At 52.6% G+C, this 19,757-nt stretch overlaps 1 protein-coding gene across 2 annotated transcripts in view; it reads right to left on the bottom strand.

The window, feature by feature from the left end:
* Positions 1-5,431: 5,431 nt before the first annotated feature.
* CACNA1H (calcium voltage-gated channel subunit alpha1 H) overlaps positions 5,432-19,757 on the bottom strand; it is a 158,452-nt gene continuing 144,126 nt past the window's right edge. For both annotated transcript variants that reach the window (XM_039732237.1, XM_039732238.1), the window contains 6 exons: positions 19,045-19,123; positions 17,156-17,277; positions 16,261-16,557; positions 12,240-12,423; positions 8,818-8,984; positions 5,432-8,159 (listed from right to left, as the gene is read on the bottom strand). In XM_039732237.1, coding sequence (XP_039588171.1) covers positions 7,092-8,159; positions 8,818-8,984; positions 12,240-12,423; positions 16,261-16,557; positions 17,156-17,277; positions 19,045-19,123 — 1,917 coding nt within the window. In that variant the 3' untranslated portion in view covers positions 5,432-7,091. The remainder of the gene's footprint in view (positions 8,160-8,817; positions 8,985-12,239; positions 12,424-16,260; positions 16,558-17,155; positions 17,278-19,044; positions 19,124-19,757) is intronic.

Here is a 19,757-nt window from a genome sequence, read left to right as displayed (position 1 = left end):
GCCTGCCCAGGGGATGGGCACGGCCCTAAAGCTGCAGAACTTCAGGGACAGCTCTCTGAGGGGCGCGCAGGGTTTGGGTGTTCGGAGCCGGACGGGATGCCAGGACGGGCTGGGATGATCCAGCCCGGGATATTCCCCATCCTACAATTCCATGTGTGGAGACCGTGGCCACTAGATGATGCTGCCGGGCAAGGGCCGGAGCAGGAGAGGAGGGAAATGGTGGAATTTGTGCTCTCTGGAGGCTGAGCCCCGGCGTGAGGCGAGGGGCCCTCCGTGCCCTCAGCAGCGCGGGTTTAACCGCGGGGAGCGGAGAAATGCCCTCACACCGCCGGCTGCGTGTGGGCGGGAAACAGCGCGGCGCTGCGTTAATTATCCCGCCCTAATTAAACACGGAGAGGGGGAGTTGGGTGTGTAAGTGAGGATGGACGTGCTGGGGCTTTGCAAGAGCTGCGCCCACTGAGGTCTGGTGATGGCGGCTTGTTTTGATGGTGACCGCGGTGTGAGGGGGACAGGACGGGGCTGGCCCGGTGCTGTGACAGTGCTGGACTGGTGCTGTGACAGTTCTGGACTGGTGCTGTGACAGTTCTGGATTGGAGCTGTGACAGTTCTGGACTGGTGACACAGTGCTGGCCCCATGCTGTGACAGTTCTGGACTGGTGGCACGGTGCTGGCCCAATGCTGTGACAGTGCTGGCCCCGTGCTGTGACAGTTCTGAACCTGTGCTATGACAGTTCTGGACTGGTGACATGGTACTGGCCCCGTGGCAGTTCTGGCCTGGTGGCACAGTGCTGGCCCCGTGCTGTGACAGTTCTGGCCTGGTGACACGGTGCTGGCCCGGTGCTGTGACAGTTCTGGACTGGTGGCACAGTGCTGGCCCGGTGCTGTGACAGTTCTGGCCTGGTGGCACGGTGCTGGCCCATCAGGACCCTGGTTGTGCCAGGGCATTTGCTGCCCACACGCACACGTCAGGGCCATGGAGGCTGCCCAGCCTGGCTGTGGTTCATCCTCCTCCTCCTCCTTTCCACATCCCAGGCCACCTTCCCCTCTCCACGAGGAGTTTTCGGGGTGTTCATTGCTGCCAGACCCTCTGGGGAAGCGTGGGAGGAGTGGAGGGAGCCCTTCCACGTTTCAGTAGATGTGTTCTCTGTCAATACCTATTTCAACTCGGTTTTCCAGGCCAAACAAATGTGGCCAAGAGAAGAATGGGACAGGGAAGCAGGAGGGATGGGAGGGAATGCCTGAAATGTTATCCTTTCTCCACAGCCCTTCAGAAATGCTTCAGGGAAAAGAATTCATTTGAACTGAAAATGATCAGGGGTGTGGGGGGGAGGTAGAGCAGCTCTGGAGCAGCTGTCTGGAGCAGCTAGTGAGGCTGTTTAATTAACACTGCACTTGGCTACCAGCTACCTTGGAGCCAATTTCAAGACATTTTTGTTGCCTGGCAGGTGATATACAGCTGCTGGAGGAGTTCTCCCAGCAATAGGAGACCTTCCCCATGGCAGGGAGACAGCAGGGGGGTTATTCAGCAGCCGTGAGTCATCTGTACCTGCATCTGGAAGGACTCTGTCCCTCCCAGCCACAGCAAGACTTTTTATTCTTCCCTTCTTTGCATGCCAGCCTTGTTTTAATTAGCTGTATTTTTAATCTTTGTGAGCAGAGTGAAATCCCAAGCAAGGAAGTGGTTTTATCCTGCTGGAAAACTTAATTAATGCTCCATCAGAGAGTTTGATTTCCAAGCATGATGAAGGTTTGTGGATGGCGGTGACCCCATGGGTGTTATTTAGCAATGCTGCTGTTTCTCCTGGCTGTTTAAAACATTCTCCTCTTCTCCAGGACTTGTCCTGATCCTGTGATTTTCACAGGAAGCCTCCCCGGGGTGTTTGGAGCCACAGTCATCCTCCCAGGGAGGAAGGACACGCTCCTGCTGGTCACTGGCTTGTCACCTCTTGCAGGTTGGATCCCAGCTCCTGGAGAGCCATTCCCAGTTTCCCTGCCACGCTGACCTCTGTGCTGGAGGCATGGAGTGGAACAGCTGAGGGAATTACGTTTGCTTCATTCCCAGCAAGAGCTAAGGGCTGGAAAAATGAAAAAAAGAAAAAAAATCCAAATTGCTGGGAGCTCTGTCACTGGGAGCTTCTGAATCCAACCCAGGCACCGTGACCTGCCCAGGCTGCCTGGCTCGGGGTCCAGGGAGGCTGGAGAGTGGTGGTGAGCCCTTTCCCTGGGTTTGCCCTGGAATTGCCTCTGGATGAGCCCTGGGGAGGGCAGGCAGAGTGGAAAGACAGCCTGTGCTGCAGGGAGGGAGCAGGAGCAGCTCCTTTGCCTCCATTACCTGCTCGAGCCCCACCACAGGGGCTCAGCACAAACGTTTATTTCGAATCCCAAATATTTATGATCAACACCTGGTAAACGGCCAGTGAAGTACATTTGATGGTGTCATTAATCTGCAATAAAGCTTTTGTATTTTTAGAGTTGTTTGCACAGCGTTGACTCATCCCTGCCTGCCAGGAGGCTGCGGGGAGCTTCCCTGCCCTTTGTCTTCCCTGCCTTTTGCTCCTGCTGCTCAAATCCAACAGGGAGTGGGTGAGATCTCAAGGCAGCACACACGGGGGGCTATTCCTGCTGTAATTCCTGCTGACTATACTTACCTGGTGGTGGGAAGGCACCTGGGTGTTCCGTGGCTGAATCCCAAAATGATTTATGTTGGAAATGACCTTAAAGCTCATCCAATTCCAGCCCACCTTCCACAATCCCAGCTTGCTGTCCAGCCTGTCCTTGGACACTTCCAGGGATGCTCCCTGTGTCCATGTGGCTGCCAGCCCCATGCCAGGGGCCCTGCTGGGCACTGTCGCTGCCAAGGAGCTGTGAAGTGCCTGGTCTTCCCTGAAGAATTAATTTGTATTGGAACTCGTTATCATTGGTGAGATTTCTTTTGGTTAACGAGCAAAATGAATTAATGAGCCAGTCAGAATAAATTGACACAGAGGCAGGGAGGGGAGGGGGTGAGGAAGACCTGGGGAGGTGGTGCCCAGAGGGACAGCTGGATTTCATAGGGACATAAGGAATAAAAGCAGGGAGAAGAGGGGAAGGTAAACAAGCTCCTTTCCTGCCAGGCATGGAGCCCTCCTGCTTGTGTCCAGTGGTAACTGCATTTTTTGGGAATAACTCAGGTGGGAATTGTGTTTTCCATGCATCCAGCAGACCCTGCAGACGTGGCCATGGGCCTCAGCAGCTTGTGCCTCCACGTGGGGCAAAGCAGAATCAGAAGAAGCTGCTCCAGGGGACTTCAATCAAATATTCAAATCATTAATCTGGATCTTCCCTGTGGTGTGACTTAATGAGGGTCGTTGGCATTTTCTCCCTCTCGTTGTGAAAAGATTTATTTTTCACTGGATAGCCCAACATCCACAGCTGGAAAAAACCAACCCAAGGCTGACCTACAAGTGAGGGACACGGGTGAAGGGTCCTGGCACGAGGAGCAGCCCAAGCTGGGCGTGGGACACTCCTGGTGACATCTGTGCATCAGTGAATGCCAGGGAATTATAGAATGTCCTGAGTTGGAAGGGACCCACAGAATCATCGAGTGGTGCCGAAATCCAGGGGGTGCCTCAGTGCCACTGCACATCCCCCATCCCAAGCAGCCCCTCAGCACCTTCCCAACCTCCAGAGAGGGGCTGACCCCGTGGAAAGGGCCAGAGCAGCCTGTGGCAGCACCACAATGCTGGAAGAGGATGGAGCACCCACCTGGTGTGAGCTGGAGTTATTCCAGGGGCTCAGCAGGGTTCCAGCAGAGAGACATGAGCTGCTCAAAACCCAAAAGAGCCACAGAGATTTCAGCTCCTGTGGCTCTGTCAGGGTGTGCTAAAATTCCTAATTAAGCCCCCTCGTCTGGAGGATGAGGTGGCCCCAGCCATTAAAACCCAGCCATGGTTTGAAAACTTAATAGGGGAAATTTAATGGATGAAGTCAATTGAATTATTCATCCCCAGAAAGCTTGTACAAATATCAAATGCTTATTAGCATTCATGCAACCTGTATGATCTCACAGCTCTGACAGATTAAGGCTGGGGCTAATTGCACCCAGGATGGCGTCAGATTTGGTGCTTGGTATTTTTTAAAGCTTTTTTCCCTCCCCAGCATGACAAAGAGAATTTCAGATCGATGCCATCTGAGATTTACCCTTGAAGCAGAGCCCCTGTGATGGTTTCCTTCCTCAGCATGGTGGTTTTTAATCCCTGTTTGATTCCTGCTCCTCCAAGGGTGCTGAGGTGGCTCTGGGCCAGCCCAGATGGACACGGCGCCCATCCCTGTGGCTTTGCTGGAATGGAGAGTGCTGGGGCAGAGTCTGCCTGATTAATGGACAGGACTGAATGGCCATTAAAAATGCAAAATAGAAATCGATCCAATTAAATAATCATGACTTGCATTTAGCCCGTGCTTTTCACTTCCGATCTTAAGCGAGGCTCGCAGACAGTCCAGGGGGAAATAGCTTAATGCTGCAGAGATTTAATCAACAAAATTAACACTGCTGATGTTAAATAGTTTCTCTGATCATGGCCAGGTTTGGGGATGCAGCTGGGGGGGTTTTGCACCTGCAAGTCCAGGTGAGTGTCCCCAAAAGAGGCATCAGGGAGCAATCCACGGTCACTCTCTGCTCTTGGGAAATTCAGTCTGAGCTTGATTCTCCCCACGCTGCCAGGATGCTCCTCCAGGCTCATGGGGTTGTTTTGGGTCCTGATGAGCTTTGAGGGGTTTGGGAAGGGTGGCAGGCTGAGAGAGCCAGAACCAGGAGCAAATATCCCAACTCATTCCCGACACTGCCACGGCCTCAAGCCCTTCCAGTTTGTTCCACCCCTTTCCATCACCACCACCAGCCACCAACCCCGTGGCGAGAGCATTTTCCCCCTGAAGGGAATTCAGGCACAGGGCCAAGAGGGAATTCAGGCCTTTTCCAGCAAAGCTGAATAATCCCAGCAGTAAATGACACCCTGAGTGTCCCCTGATGCTGAGGGACACCCCGGAGCATCCCCCACCCCTCCAGGATTCAGCCTGGAGCAGAGGGATTCACCTCCTCTCCTTAAACCGCAGCAAAAACAGTTTGCCATCCTCCCCAAAGCACTGTTAATCACGGATTTTGTGGTTCTTTTCTGGAATTCCTCGCTATCCCACCGAGACAGAATCATTATTTACAATAATTCTAAACGACTCTTAATTACAGCGGCGCAGGTGCTCCTCGGAAGCAGCCGGATCAACATATGGAGGTGAGGTGAGGGATTCTCTGAGCTCAGGGGGAGGTGGGAGAAGCCTCCAGCTCCAGCAGGGATGCTTCACACGCGGGAGGCTGCAGCTCGGCGAGGCTGAGGAAGGAATTTTCAGGGAATGCCGAGCTCTGGGAGCGGCAGGGACAGCTGGGCACAAAGGGAGGCCACGCTTCCAGTTTATACAGTTTAATAGATGTGAAACAAGATACATTTCCTTTGGAGTAATGGATGCATCGATAACAGAAGATAAATGTGAAGGCATAAATATGAGGCGGCACGGAAGGAACCAAACGGAAACGACTGGATGGGTTTGTTCCCCCCTGGGCTCCTTCCTGCTCTTATTTTCCATGGCCAAGCTGGGCCATGGACACAGGGCCTGCAGGAGGGGTGGGGAAGGAGGGTAAAAAAGGAAAATCAGCCCCAAAAGCTGCAAAAAAAACCCCCGGAAAGTGGTGTTAGAAGGTGACCTGGATTCCTCTAGAGGCTTCTGGAAGGGCCTTGGGAAGGGAATGTGTCCAGGGATGGGGAGGGAGGGACAGGGAGTGCAACCTGCCCCGAGGGGTCGGAGTTGTTCTGCCACCAGGAGGACAAATCATCACCTTAAGTGCTCACGAAGAACATCACCTACGACAGCTCTTTACACCTTTACACACTGTATCAATAATTTACTTAGAACTGCAGTAAACAAAATACATTTCTTAAATAATTTACTATTTATTTGTTCAGTTTTTTTTTAATCTCTCTGTAAATGTAGTTATTTTTCCTTTTTTTTTCATTAGTTTTTTCTCTTTGTAACACAAGAAACCGTCTTTGTGCACGTTAGTTCAGATTATTGCGACGTTTAACCTGAATTTCAGTTTTAAAAAAAGGGGGAAAAAGCAACAGGACAGTTGGACAGACAAGAAGAATGAATAACTTATTATTGCACTGGCTACAATTCAGTAGTGATTTGGTTTTTTATCTGTAATTAGGACAACCTCTAAAGTACAAAAGAAAATGAGCGAGACGTCAGAAGCATCAGCTGTGACAAGAAGCTGGTGGGGTGATGGTGGAGGGAAGGGAAGCGAGGAAAGAGGAGAAACATTTGGAAAATGAATGGCTGGAGTAATCAATTCCACAGAAAACCCAAGGAAACACCACCCATGTAATGCAAAAACCAGCATCTCTGTTTCTCTATAAAAATATGTGCATTATGAAGAGAGAGTTTTTGTGGGTCTATTTCTTTTTCCAGGTTTTTTTTGTTTGTTTGTTTGTTTCCTCATTTTTAGCTCACAAATACAGAATTTTTATTTATAGAACTGCTGATATACAGACAATGTCCAGCTCCCAGGCACTCCAGCAGAACGTGACAGCTCAAAAAGGTGCCTCAGGAGAAGTTGAGCGTGTTTAAAATAAAAAAAAAACAACAAAAAAACAAACCCAACAAAACAACAAAACCCCAAGAGAATCCCCCCAGATCCCCACCACCACCACCTCAGACCCGAATCAATGTGATCGAGGCCACGGAGCGGCGTGGGAGGAACGAAGCCACCCCTGCATCAACTCCACCTTCCCCTTCGAAAAGAAACCCCAACACCTCTTGCCAAATCCCCCAAAAACCCCATCCCCACTTTCGTTTGGTTTCTTTTTCATTTTCTCACGTGTGTGTGTGTGTGTGTGTGTGTGTGTGTGTGTGGTTTTTTTGCAAACTTCCACAGCTCCTCCCAACGAGTGCCTGCAGCGAGGGGACAGCCCCGGTGACGGCCACCCCTGACCTCTGTGTCCCCTCTCTTTGGGACCCCCACACTGGTGACAAGCCCTTGAGACCCCCCCTGTCCCCCATCCCAGCAGCTATACCGGGTCATCCGTGCCTTCTTCTGTGGCAACAGTCACGGGGCCCAAGTCCTGCTTGTGCAGGGGGCTCTTGGCAGTGCCCGGCAGCTCTTTGCCCCTCTCTTTGCCGTCGCCCCGCTGAGTTTTTAAGTGATCCTGTTTTTTCTGCTCAGCGTCCGGCCGCGAGTCCGCGGAGGCCGGCGTGGACTGCCCGCTGTCCAGCAGCTCCGAGAGGCTGCTCAAGGAGCCGCCGTCCAGCTGCTCGAAGGAGAAGTTGGGGATGCTGAGGTGCTCCCCTCGGCTCTCCGGGAGCTCCAGGGATTCTCGGTAGGCCGGGAACTCGCAGGACGGCGTTCTCCTCCGCAGCAGGGTGTTCTCGGAGGGTTTGGCGCGCGGGGCCCCCTCATCCTCCATGGGAGGATCTATAGAAATGCAGGGCGGGCTCATCTTCTTCTTCCTCCGGGCTCCGTGGATGTAGTCGGCCTCGGGCTGGACGTGGCCGGGGGGCCGCTGCGTGTCCTCGGCGGGCTCCTGGAAGCCGCCGGAGGGGCAGATCTCGATGGAATGCCGCCGCTGCTCGTCGGCCCAGCTGGGCTTGCTGAGGAAGCCCTTGGCGTCGGTGCTGTAGAACTTCTTCAAGTCCTTCTCCCTGCGGGAGAGGCTGCTTGTGCTGCAGTTCTTGAGGGGCACGGGGGACGGGGCCGGGGAGGGGAAGGGCGACGTGGAGCGGCTGCCGGGGTCCGAGTGCTCCTCTGCCCAGTCTTTGGCCGAGCTGTTGATGTGCCGAACCTCCTCGTCAGCCAGGTCTGAGGGCTCGCCCTGGCAGCCCTCGGGGCTGGGAGGGCTGCCGGGGCTGGGTGGCCGGCTGGCAACGCCGTGCTGGCCACACGTGTGCTTCCGTGCCAGGGCGCCCAGGGGCCGGTGTGGGGAGGATGGGGGAGAGCGTGGAGGGGAGGCTGGGAGAGGGCTGGGGGTGAGGGTGCTCTGGGGCTGCTTTGCTGATGGCTGGGGCTCTCCAGGCTCTGCCTGCACGCTGTCTTTGTGCTCTGCTGTCTGTCCGTCTACCGAGTCTGTCCGAACGGCCTCCTGGAAGGGGAGGGGAGAGAAGTGGGGTGAGAGCCTGGGGATGTGCTGGGCAGCAGCACCTCCAGTGATGGACACAGAATTATAGGACCTCGTTGTGTTGGAAGGGGTCTTAAAGCTCGTCTCCTTCCACACTTTGCCACGGGCACCTTCCACCAGTCCAAGCCCCATCCAAGCTGGCCTGGGACACTCGCAGGGATGGGGAGCCCATGGCACGAGGCAAAGGGTTGGTGGGTCTAACACAGCCCACCTCATCCCTGTCAGACCCAGACAAGAGGATAAACTTCAGCTGGCAGGAGCCTTCATGTTCAGGGCTGGCACCTGCTGGGCCTTGGTCTTGCTCCAGCCCCAAATCCTGAGCCAGCACAACCCATCACAGTGGAGGGCTCTCCCAGCACTGGTAACATGGATTTGGGCACTTTCTCCCCACACTTTAGCTCTTATTTTGTGGAGTAGCACAGCCATGAAGATGGAAGCAGGGAAAAAATGGCCTTCCCACGTGTCATTTGCTGGGAACATATTAAAATTTATGGCACATTTTGTTCTGAAACCGAAATCCCACTTCAGCCCCAAGCAAAGAAACACAAGATAGGACTGGAAGAGAAGGGAGAGGAACCAGGTGGCCAGACAGAGTTACCTCTGGGTGCTGGTGGCCCCTCACCTGTCTGCAGAGCAGCTTGCTGAGGGCAGGAGATCGGGGGCAGCCGTGGGGGCCCAGCCCCTTCCAGCGGTGCCGCCCGTCGTGGCCGGGGCAGCGCACGGCCTCCGTGGGCACCCGCAGCGAGGAGCTGCCCACCACGGGCTGGGAGCGGATGGACGTGATGGATCCTAGGGCAGGACAGAGGGAGAAGTCACTGCTGGGCCTGGGGGCTCTCAGGGTTTGAGGCAGAAGCTTCAAGAGGGGAGTAAACACAGGAGGGAGAAGGAAAAACGTGTTGGGCTTGGGTGAAATGCAAAATCTCAGCATAAATCTTGGATTAAAAACCTTATCCCTTGTCCTGTCTGCTGCTTTGAACCTCAGCAGGGATGGCAGGGAGCTCACAGATGGTGCAGGGCTCTGATCCTTGTGGATCCCTTCTAACTCAGGATATTCTACAACTTGTGCAGCCTAGGGCAGTTCTCCCACCCAGCCCAGCCCAGCCCAGCCCAGCCCAGCCCAGCCCAGCCCAGCCAGCACCAGGGGCTGTCCCCGAGGCTCAGCTCAGCTCAGCTCAGCTCAGCTCAGCTCAGCTCAGCTCAGCCCAGCTGGTCCCACCAGGAGCTGCTCCCAGTGCTCTGGCAGCCCTGAGCTGAGGACAGCCTGGAATCTCTCTCTCCCCAAAGCCTCCCAGGCTGGGTCTGAAGGCCATCCCTCCTCCCCAGCCCATCCGTGGTGCTGCTTTACTGCACTTGGGAGTTGTTTGAAAGATCTTCTCTGGTTTTTGGCTGCAGGATTTATTGTCCTCATTAGTTTGAAACCCAACGTCTGTGCTGCCCAGCTCCGTGTTACAAACACTGTTATCCATCACTCCAAGAGATCTCACCCAGGGGTCAGGGAACTTGAACCCCTGACAAAAGCCATCCAGACACATCACAGTTGAATTTCACAGACAGATTTGTTGGTGGGGACAAAGAAAAGTGAGTGTTTAATAATTTTTCATTTGGAGCTTTTCTCCAGAACACCACAGAAGGAATTCCCACCCCCACTCCACTTCTCCCCAGGGTTTTTTTGGGCTCCTCTAGACCCAGAGTTTCAGGCTGAGCCTGTGCTGTTCATGTGCTATTCCAGGCTTTATAAAATTCTTTTTATGATGCAGAAAAACTCTGGCATAAAGTCTGTCACAAACATGGTCATAAAATCCAGACCCAATGCTCTACTCCCTGTCCTCAGCTGGAATTTCCTCCTGTTGGACACTTTCCATCGAGCTCTCATACAGGAAACCAAACTCCCACCAAAGTGGATGCTCAGGAGAATGAAGATCTCTGGAGCTGGATATTTTTTCTCTTGTTTTTCTAGGAAATCAGCAAACTGCATCTAAAACCAAAATATCCTGAGATCTGCTCATCCCACAAGATTTTCACTGTGTGGTCAGTGGAGTACTGGGAGATCAGACATCCTGAAGCTCATGGGAGTCTCCATGGGCTCAGTTTTATTTGGATATAATTTATGGATCTGTGACCTGAAGCAGAGTTTTGGCAGCTCAGGAGCAGCACAGCTCAGGGTGCTGCTGGTTTTACCACCAGGTAAAAAGTCATATCCATGATATCCACCATATCCACCCCTCCAGTGCTCTTGGAGAGAAACTGAGGAATTTATGAAACATCAGAGAATCCTTGGTGGGCTCTGCCCACCCCTGCCAACGCCCCAGCAGTTTTATGTGGATATAAATCCTGCTTTACAGCCACTCCAGGGATGAAAAGCAGCCCCAGGAGGCTGCCCATGAAACTCAGCCTCTGTTTTCTTTCCTTCACGAGGAATTTGCAGGTGAAATAATAATAAACATTGAGCAGAGAACATGACCTGGCTCCCAGAGAGTCTGAACAAACACAGAGCTCCTTCTCCCAAGGAAATCAGAGCAAATCAGGGTGTGCAAACCCACCGGGCAGCTCTGGCATTTCAAACCGTGCTGGATCAAAGGGAACCAGGCTGGGAAAAGTTCCAGGGAGCCCCTCCAGGAGCAGCTGTGCTTTTGGGGAGGCAGAGATTGTGTTTCAGATCAATTTCCTGCTGTATTTTTACTTTTAGCCTAATAACTAATCCCTCATATCCCACAATACAAACTTTTCTATCCAATTACAGAATACCACCCAAACCCATAAAATTTAAAAAAAAAAATCCACCCTAAAACCTCTATTTTACTTTACATATATCACTATATTTTAAAACCTTAAACTCTAAATTTTCCACTACATTATATTATACACTTCTAATCAAACTATACACTCATAATCTCAGTTCTGTAATTTAATTTTAAAAATTTTCTCTACAACTTCAAATTAAATACAATACTCTCTTAAAAATCAAAATCTATCAACATAAAAAATCTAAAATGCTCAACATCCAAAATTCCAACAATTTCCCCTTCAAAGCAGCTCAACAGAAGAGACAGAAAGGCTTTTCCAGGGAAATGTGCTGGGATGCAGAGGATGAATGCCCCCTCAAAGGTTCCCTGATTCCTGAATTTTGGGGTCTCTCCATGGGGTCTCTCCATGACATTCCTTACAAGGCTGGGCTCAGGAAGAACCAGAGGGTGATTTCTGATCTTTCTGCTGCCAGAGGAACTCCTGCAGCTCTGAACTGCAGGTGTGCTGCTGGAAGGCACTGCCCTGAGGCTGCAGCCTGCCTGAAACACGAGGAATTGTGCTGGGAGCAATCCCAGCCCTGGCTTTTGTTCCTGGGGATGTTATTGATCCTCAGGCAGGAGGAGAGGGAATGCACAGCTCCCTTCCCCTCAGCTTGGGAGCTTTGCTTCTCCCCAAACACCTGAGCTGGGGAGGTGAGGGAAACGTGGAATTTTGCAGGATGTGGGGAAGCATCAATAAAACTCTGGTGCTGATGGAATCACGTGGGAGTGAACCCTGCTCAGGCCATGTTTGGGTTGGTTGCTCCCCACTGAACCCCCTGTGGCTGAAATCATGGAGTTGTAAAGATTGGAAAATACCAAGGATCCCAAGCATTAATCCAGCACTGCCAAGGCCAGTGCTAAATCAAGCCCCAGGTTTTTTGAACACAGGCTCAGGAAGATCCACAGGTTTTCTGAACACTCCCAGGGACGATGACTCCACCACTGCCCTGGGAGCCCGTTCTGATGCCTCAACACCCTTCCAGTGAAGAAATTTCCCCTGATATCCAATCCAAACCTCCCCTGGCAGAACCTGGGGCTGTTTCCTCTCATCCTGGCCCTGTTCCCTGAGAGCAGAGCCCAACCCTGCCCATCCTGCCAGGGATTTGTGGAGAGTGAGAAGTTTCCCCCTGATCTCCTCCAGGCTGAGCCCCCCAAGCTGCATCCCCTTCCCTGGCCATGCTCCAGCCCTTCCACATCCTTCTTGCGGTGAGGAACCCAAACCTTTCCCTCAGAGCAGAGGAATCTGCGGGGTTGGTACCTCTTGGGGCTTTGCAGGGGTAGGTTTCCATCTCCACCTCGTGCAGGGGCAGCGGGGCCGTGGCCGGGGTCACGGGCCGGAACATGTAGCTGTCGTTGGGCAGGGAATGCATCCTGGACACGGAGATCTTCCTCACTGCCAGCAGGTTCTGGGAGTCCTGGGCCCTCAGCGAGGCTGCACTGCCCTGCAGAGCAACGGGACAGGGAGGTGGCATCACCCCTGTGGCAGCAGCCACAGAGAGAGACACAACTTCCCCTGGGAAACGTCTGTGAGGAGGTCAGGGAAAAGAATGAGGAATAATTCTGATCTTCACTTGCTGCACCTGCTGTTGTGAACATGTAGAATGTGTTATGGAGACTTTACCAAAGGATGGTTTCCTAATTAACACCCTGTGATGGTGTTTTAATTAAAGGAGCAGTTAGGTCAATTTGTATCGTAACTGTAAGAGCAGTGGGTTTTTTAATAAAGACATGATTGATCAGCCTTCTGTGAATCATGGGGTCAATGCCAATTATTACCTGGCTGGGGACCCGTTGCTGTGACACACCCCAGTGTGAATTTACAGGGAATTTACAGGGAATTCCTTCCCTTTTTGCTTCCCAGCCTTGTGCTGGTGTCCCCTCTGGGATGTCACCCCGAGCCTGCAGCCAGAGTTACACTGAGGGAAGAGCTCAGGATGTGGCTGGAATAAAGGGAGGCATCGATGACCCACCATTAAAAAAGTCAATTTTTTGTCCAAAGTCAACTATTGGATAATCAGAGAGAAAGGAAAGGCCAGGAAAAAGGAACCCTTTTGTTAAACACATGGGAAAAGCAGCATTTCTCACATTTTCCTGATCTGATGTTCCAAGAGGAGGAACAGGAGGTGTGAAGGTGACATCCTTCTCCTCAAACAGGGACAGAGGGGCCAAAACAACTCCTGGAAATTCTCCCCAGAACACCCTCACAGGGCAGACATTTAAACACATCAACACCACTGCAAACCTCGAGGCCTGTGTCCTAAAACCTGGAGCATTTTGGGCACCTCGGAGCCCTGAAGAAGGAGGCAGAGGAAGGAGAAGACACCGTGGCAGTGAGGGTGGGGTGTGGAGCCTGTCTGGGGGTTGAAAAGGGATTTTTCTTTGCTGTCACTGAAATTGTCTGGTTGGAAGTGCCCACACAGAGCTCACCACAAACCTCAAACCTGACCCTGCTCAGCCAATCCATCCTGGGGTCACAGGGAGCTTTAGGGACACAAATGATGTCCCTGAGGTGCTGATGGAGAAGCTGAGAGGTGATGCCAGGACTTGGCCAAGTGTTGGGGCAGCAGGAGCCCTGGGCCAGGCTCTGCAGCCTGGCTGGACACGTTCCCCTCCCAATTTCCCCTTTTATCTCAAACACAGTGAATCCCTCTGGCTCTCCCTTCACATCAGCCTCCCAGTGACTGATTGAAACCATTTTCCCAGCTGTATGTCTTAAATTAAATGTATTTTGCTTTGCTCTGCCAGCAAAACTTGTCCCTGAGATCCCTCAGGTTTGGAGCTCACCGAGGATCTGGTTAAATCTGGATTTTATCTTTTATTTCTGGCTTAGAAATGTCTTCCCTCAGCTCCCTGAAGGTGCACACCCCAAGATGAATGACTCCATGCTTTTACCCTGTGGAGCCTGGCTGGGAAGGAGAGGCCAGCAGGTATTTGCAGCTCCTTGGCATCCAGCTCTGCCAGCTGTGGCCGTGCCCAGGAGCCACCCAGGGCTCCCAGCTGATGGATGACAGCCTCAGCAGGCAGTGCCAGCTGGTCCCTGGCCATCCCAGCTCATCAGCTCCTCCAGCACAGCATTGCCAGGGCGGGGGGCAGCCAGGGGCTCCTGCTCAGCTCCGAGAACAAAAGGTCTCAGCACCTGAACAGGAGGATCTCAGGATTTGGCTCCTAAAGCTCAGCTTGGCTGTGCCTGGGACAAATGAACAAAAGCCCTTCTTGACACCAGCCACTTCAATTTTTAAGGGTTCAGCTGTTGAGAGCTGACTGAATTAAGGACGTGGGTAAATTTCAAATGAAATGAGGGCTTGAAATATGAACCATGGATGGGAAATTTGTTGGCTCCCACCTGGAGAGCAGCTCAGGACAGTGAGGATGGTTTGGAGACATCACTGCTGCTCCTTCTCCTTGCTGGGAAACACCTGCTGCACTCCAGAGCCTGAGCCCATACCCTGGAACTCAGGATGGGACCTGGGCATGGGGGGTGACTGGGAGCAGAGGAGGTTGAAGCCTTTCTGGTTTGCTGGGAATTTCCCTGGAGCATCTCCTGAATTCCCAGCTCAGGGGATTGCTGGAAGCCTGAGGTGTTGATCCCCCCCTGCCTCAGTTTCCTCACAACAGTATCACAAACAAGTTCTTGCAATAACAATAAAATCAAACCTGACACTGTTTTCTCCACAAACAAAAAACTCTGCCTGCAGCCATGGGTTTAAGATTTGAAGTCACACCAAATGCACATTTTAAAGGTTAAAAAGAGGATTTCACTCCTGTCCCACACAGGGCTGATTGCTCTGGGATTTCCCAGCTGGAAAGGACAGAGGCTGGGAAGGTTGTGGCTGTGAAGGGACAGGTTTGGGACAGCTCAGACACAGCCCCAAAGCACAGCACCACGATGGTGGGACATCAGCCACCTCAGCCTGGTGGCCTGGGCTGTTGTGGGATGGTGGCAGGACATGGTGGGAGGATGAAGGGGACACTTCTCCCCCTCATCACCTCCAGGGTGAAAAGGAGGCTCTGATGTGCTTTGGAAGATGAGGAAACCTCAAGGAGAATGAGATGTTTGCACTCCCAGCCTGTGTGAAAGGACGCGCCCTCTCTTCCCTCAATTAGAAAAGAAAAGCAACCTGTGCATTTCCCTGCAGGAATGTTTGTCAGGAGCAACATTCAAACAGCCAATTCCCCATCCCTGTGTAACCAAAGCTTTCTCCTCGCCCTGATGGAGTCTGATAGATTTCACAAAAATCTAATTTAATGTAATTTAATCTCCAAGCCCCCACTGATTTCGCGGTAGATTTGTTTGTGATCGTGGTGACAAAGCAGTTCCATGTTCACTCTTAATCACAGGCTGCTGACATGGGCTGAGACAATTATCTCACACCCTCCCTTCCCCTGCACTTCTGGTTGCTTTCCTGGAGGACTGACAGGGATCAGAGAGCAGGCAATGTCCTAAAAATCAACCCAGGGACTTCCAAAAAATCAACCCAGGGACCTCCAAAAATCAACCCAGGAACCTCCAAAAATAAACCCAGGGACCTTCAAAAATCAACCCAGGGACATCCAAAAAAATCAACCCAGGAACCTCCAAAAATAAATCCAGGGACCTTCAAAAATCAACCCAGTAACCTCCAAAAATCAACCAGGAACCTCCAAAAATCAACCCAGGGACTTCCAAAAATCAACCCACGGACTTCAAAAAAATCAACCCAGGGACCTCCAAAAAAAATCAACCCAGGGACCTCCAGAAATCAACCCAGGGACCTCCAAAAATCAACCCAGGGACCTCCAGCTCCTTGCTGAGGGGCTTTGATAATTCCCAAGTTCTCCATGTCCTAAGCAGAGCCATGAGAGCTGCAGGCTTACAGCAGCACTGAATTGCTGGAGGATCCTCTGGAAATCCCAAAGTGGAATTTATCCCACTGTGAAGGGAATTTAGCTCATCTCATGCTGGAGGTGCCAGGGCTCCCAGCATTCCCAGGATTTTTGGGATTGCTCGGTCCTACTGCCCTGAAAAATGACAAGGACTGACTGGGACAGCAGGACAGGGCTTTTATGGCTCTGAACTTTAAATCCACAACCTGAGAATGAAGCAGAGAGATGGACTTTGAACCCTCATCTGGAATAATGGCCAGGATGAGTTTCCAGCACCTTCCACCTCCAGGAGCCCTGGGAGCTGCCTCAGGACGTGGGGTGGAGGTGACATCCCTGCTGCAGGGGCTGGGACAGCTCCTCGATGAGTCCTGTCCCTGTGGCTGGTGGCATCCATCCCTCCCCAGCCCAGCTCTCACCAGGCCTTGCTGCTTGCCCTTGCTGTGCTCCAGGTTCCCGTGCAGCGCCCGGCTCTCCCCGGCCACGGCCCCACTCCTGCTCCCTCTGGACATCTCCAGCTCGATCTCAGCGTCCATCTCAGCGTCCTCCTTGGCCTCCTTGTTGCTCTCCTCCAGGTGCTTCATCAGCACTGCCACCACCACGTTGACCAGGACGAACTGGGCGATGAGGACGAAGGTGACGAAGTAGACGGGGGAGATGACGGGCAGGTAGCTGAGGCAGTGCTTGTCCTCCCGCGTGCACTCCCGGAGCGTGTCCTGCAGCACGGGCACAGGGCAGGCATTAGAGAGCCTCTGCCTGGGCCCCGGGGGCAGAAACACCAGGAGAACACAAGGAGGGTACAGCTGAAACGGGTAAGAGGAAATACGGGGTTGTGAATTGCAGCAACGACAAAGAGGGGAATGGGCTGCCCAGAAGTTTTGGATTTCTCAGCTCCTGGAGTGTTCCAGGTCAGGTGGGAGAGAACATGGGGCAACCTGGGGTAGTGAAAGGTGTCTCTACTCATGGCAGGAGTGGAACTGGATGAGCTTTAAGGTCCCTTCCAGCCCAAACCGTTCCATGATCCTGAGGTTCTGTGACACGTCCCAAAGGCACAGCACATGGAGCACATGGTTACTCCTCCCAGTCAAAACACTGGCATAACTGTCCTTAAATATTACATCGAGGAACAAAGCTTCAGGCTGGGTGAGAATTAGGACAAATCTTGAAAACACACCTGGCTTTTCTATTAGGAAGACTCACTTTGATGTTTTAAGAGGAAACATTTTTGTTTGCACCCAAGAGTTGCCTGAATCAGTTTGAAAACTGCACCTACAGCCCTCCAGAGAGGAGGAAGCTGCCAGAGGCTGCACACACCTTCATGATCCCGTTCCAGTTGTCCCCCGTGGACACCCTGAAGAGGGTGAGGAAGGCCATGCCGAAGTTGGTGAAGGTGGCGTGGCGGCTCAGGCCTTCACAGGGATTCTCCTCGCTGCAATCTGTGGGGCAGGGAAGGAGCAGCACATCAGCCAAACCACGCTGGAGCATCCACAGCAGCCCCCAGAGCTGGGGGTGGCACCCTGAGCCACATCCCGTGGATTTGTGGCACCAAGGGGTGGTGACATCCAGCTCAGGGGGAACAGGGGGAAAGGTGTTTTCAGCTGGGGACAGGACACCAGGAGGTGTGGAAATGTTGGTGGTGGAATTCTCATCCCTGGAAACATTCAAGGCCACGTTGGACAGGGTTTGGAGCAAGCTGGGCTAGTGCAAAGTGTCCCTGCCCATGGCAAGGGGTGCCACTGGATGGGCTTTGAAGTTCTTTTCAACCCAAATTCCTTCTGATTTCTGTGATTTTCTTTACTCCTGCTCTACAGCCTCCTTTGTCTGCTTTCCTGTTGATTGCGCCCTCGCCTTGATGATTTTTTACATCCACCACGAGGGATATTTTCACTGAGATAAAGTGGAGCAATTTGACATTTTCCCCCTGAGAATTAATAGCCTAATGAATGCAAATTGAACATATGAAATATCCATCTTCCCATAAAACACAGCCTCGTTAAATATCCATTAGGACAGGCAGCAATGGCTCTTGGTTGGGCATTTCAGTCTTAGGTAATTATTCTGAGGTAAATTGGAAGGAAAAACAAAAAAAAATCCAAGAAAAACCCACAAATGACCAGTCCTGGGGGAGAGAGGGCTGATGGTTCTTGTGGCTGGCATGGACTGATCAGGAAAAGGAAGGAATATTCCCATTAAACTGGGCTGGGAAGCAGAGTCCTGCCCCAGTGGGGTTCCCTGGGCTGGCATTGCCCAGGTGTGTGTGGGAACACCACAAGAGCCATTTCTCACCCCTGTGACTGAACAAACACACCCATAACTCCAGGGGTGGAATACAAACCACACTGTTTCACTCAGGGTGGGTGCAGAACTAATTCCTTCCCCGGAATTTGTGAGAGACTGAAAAATAATTTGGTTTTGGTTGAAAGAATGATTCTGCTCTCAGGCACTTGTAATCTGAGCAGAGGGCTGGGCTCATAAAGGGGATTAATGACAGCCATAAACTCTGCTCAGGAAGGGCCCTTCTGGTGCTCCTGGAGCTCTAATTGGGATGGAAATGTTGAGGATGCAGACACAGCTCCCTCCAACAGCATTTGCCAGGCTGGGCAAGGCCAGGCTTTGCTCTGATTTTAGTGATGGGCACATTCCTGAGCAGCTGCAGTGTCCTCAGGCTGGAGGATTAATTAATGCTGGACAAGCAGGAAGCACTGGATGCCTCCTGACTGATGGAGAGAGGGGAAGGTGATGCTGAGAACGGGGGGCACAGGAGCCCTGCGAGTGGAGCAGCCAAGTGCAGAGAACTGATGGGCTGTGGGGGAAGCTGTGAGCAGGGACATGTTTATGGTGGCATCTCTCCAGCAGGAATCTGACCCCCATCCAGCTCTGCAGACTTGTGTTCTGTCTCCAGTAGCAAACTTGAACAAATCCATGCTGGGCAGTGATATTTAAAAAGCCAAGAGTTCCTCTCCAGCCAAGGGCGGCGCTGGCCCGAGCCCTGGACGTGTGTGTGTGTTTGTGTGTCAGAAAGGCTCTGTGTTACATCCTCGTGTGTCAGCCGTGACCCCGAGATCAAGAGAAACCTTCCATCTTCAGAACATGAGTGTGAAGCTGAGGAAGGCCCAGAATGAGAGAGAGGGAGAAAAGGAAGCAGGCAGATACCAAATAAACACCAACCGGATGGAGCCAGCGGCCTCGGGCCCATTACTCACCCAGCTTGCCAAACAATTCCACTCCCAGGGCAGCATAGATAAAAAACAGGAGCATAAAAAGTAGGCCAAGGTTCCCTACCTACACAAGGAGAAAGCAGAACAAGGGTCAGGCAAGTCGAGGTCATGAATGAAATCACTCCATCACATTTTCAACACGAGCACAGCAGGGATGGGGGCCAGAGGCAAACCAGCTTTCCCCTGGGACCAGCAGCCTGCTCCCTCTCTGAGTTCTGCTCCAAGGGGCCCAGGGATGTCCTTGTGTGGGGGAAGGAGCAGAAATGCCCTTGGGGGAAGCAGCAGCTTCTCCATCACCCTGCACTCTGGAATTTGGCCACCCCAGGGTAGTGTGTGGGGCAGGGCTGCTTTGGCACCGGGCGCTGCCCTTTCCTCTCCTGGGACTCTGAGACAGCAGCAGCCCACGAGAGGAGCTGGTTTCCAAAGGTTTCACTGGCATGGAGGGCTTGCAGTGCTCCAGGGAGAGGAGAACTCCCCGAGCCTCTTCCTTTACAGGCCCTTCTCAACAAGAGCTTCCCAGATTTCAGCTCTCTGTGTCCCACAGGGAAATCCTGATCCCAAACAGCAGCACTGGCAGCTCCAGGTGCTGCTGGAGGAGTTCCAAGCCCCCAGGGTGGCCGGAGGGGGTGACAAGTGACATGGAAACAGCACAAAAGCTCTTGACACCACCAGCATCACAGCTCTCCGTGCTGGATCCC

This window comes from Passer montanus, unplaced genomic scaffold, assembly GCF_014805655.1.
Source record: "Passer montanus isolate IOZ18808 unplaced genomic scaffold, ASM1480565v1 scaffold8, whole genome shotgun sequence".
NCBI lineage: Eukaryota > Metazoa > Chordata > Aves > Passeriformes > Passeridae > Passer > Passer montanus.
Note: the sequence above shows the minus strand (reverse complement) of the source record. Positions and strands in the feature narration are given on the sequence as shown.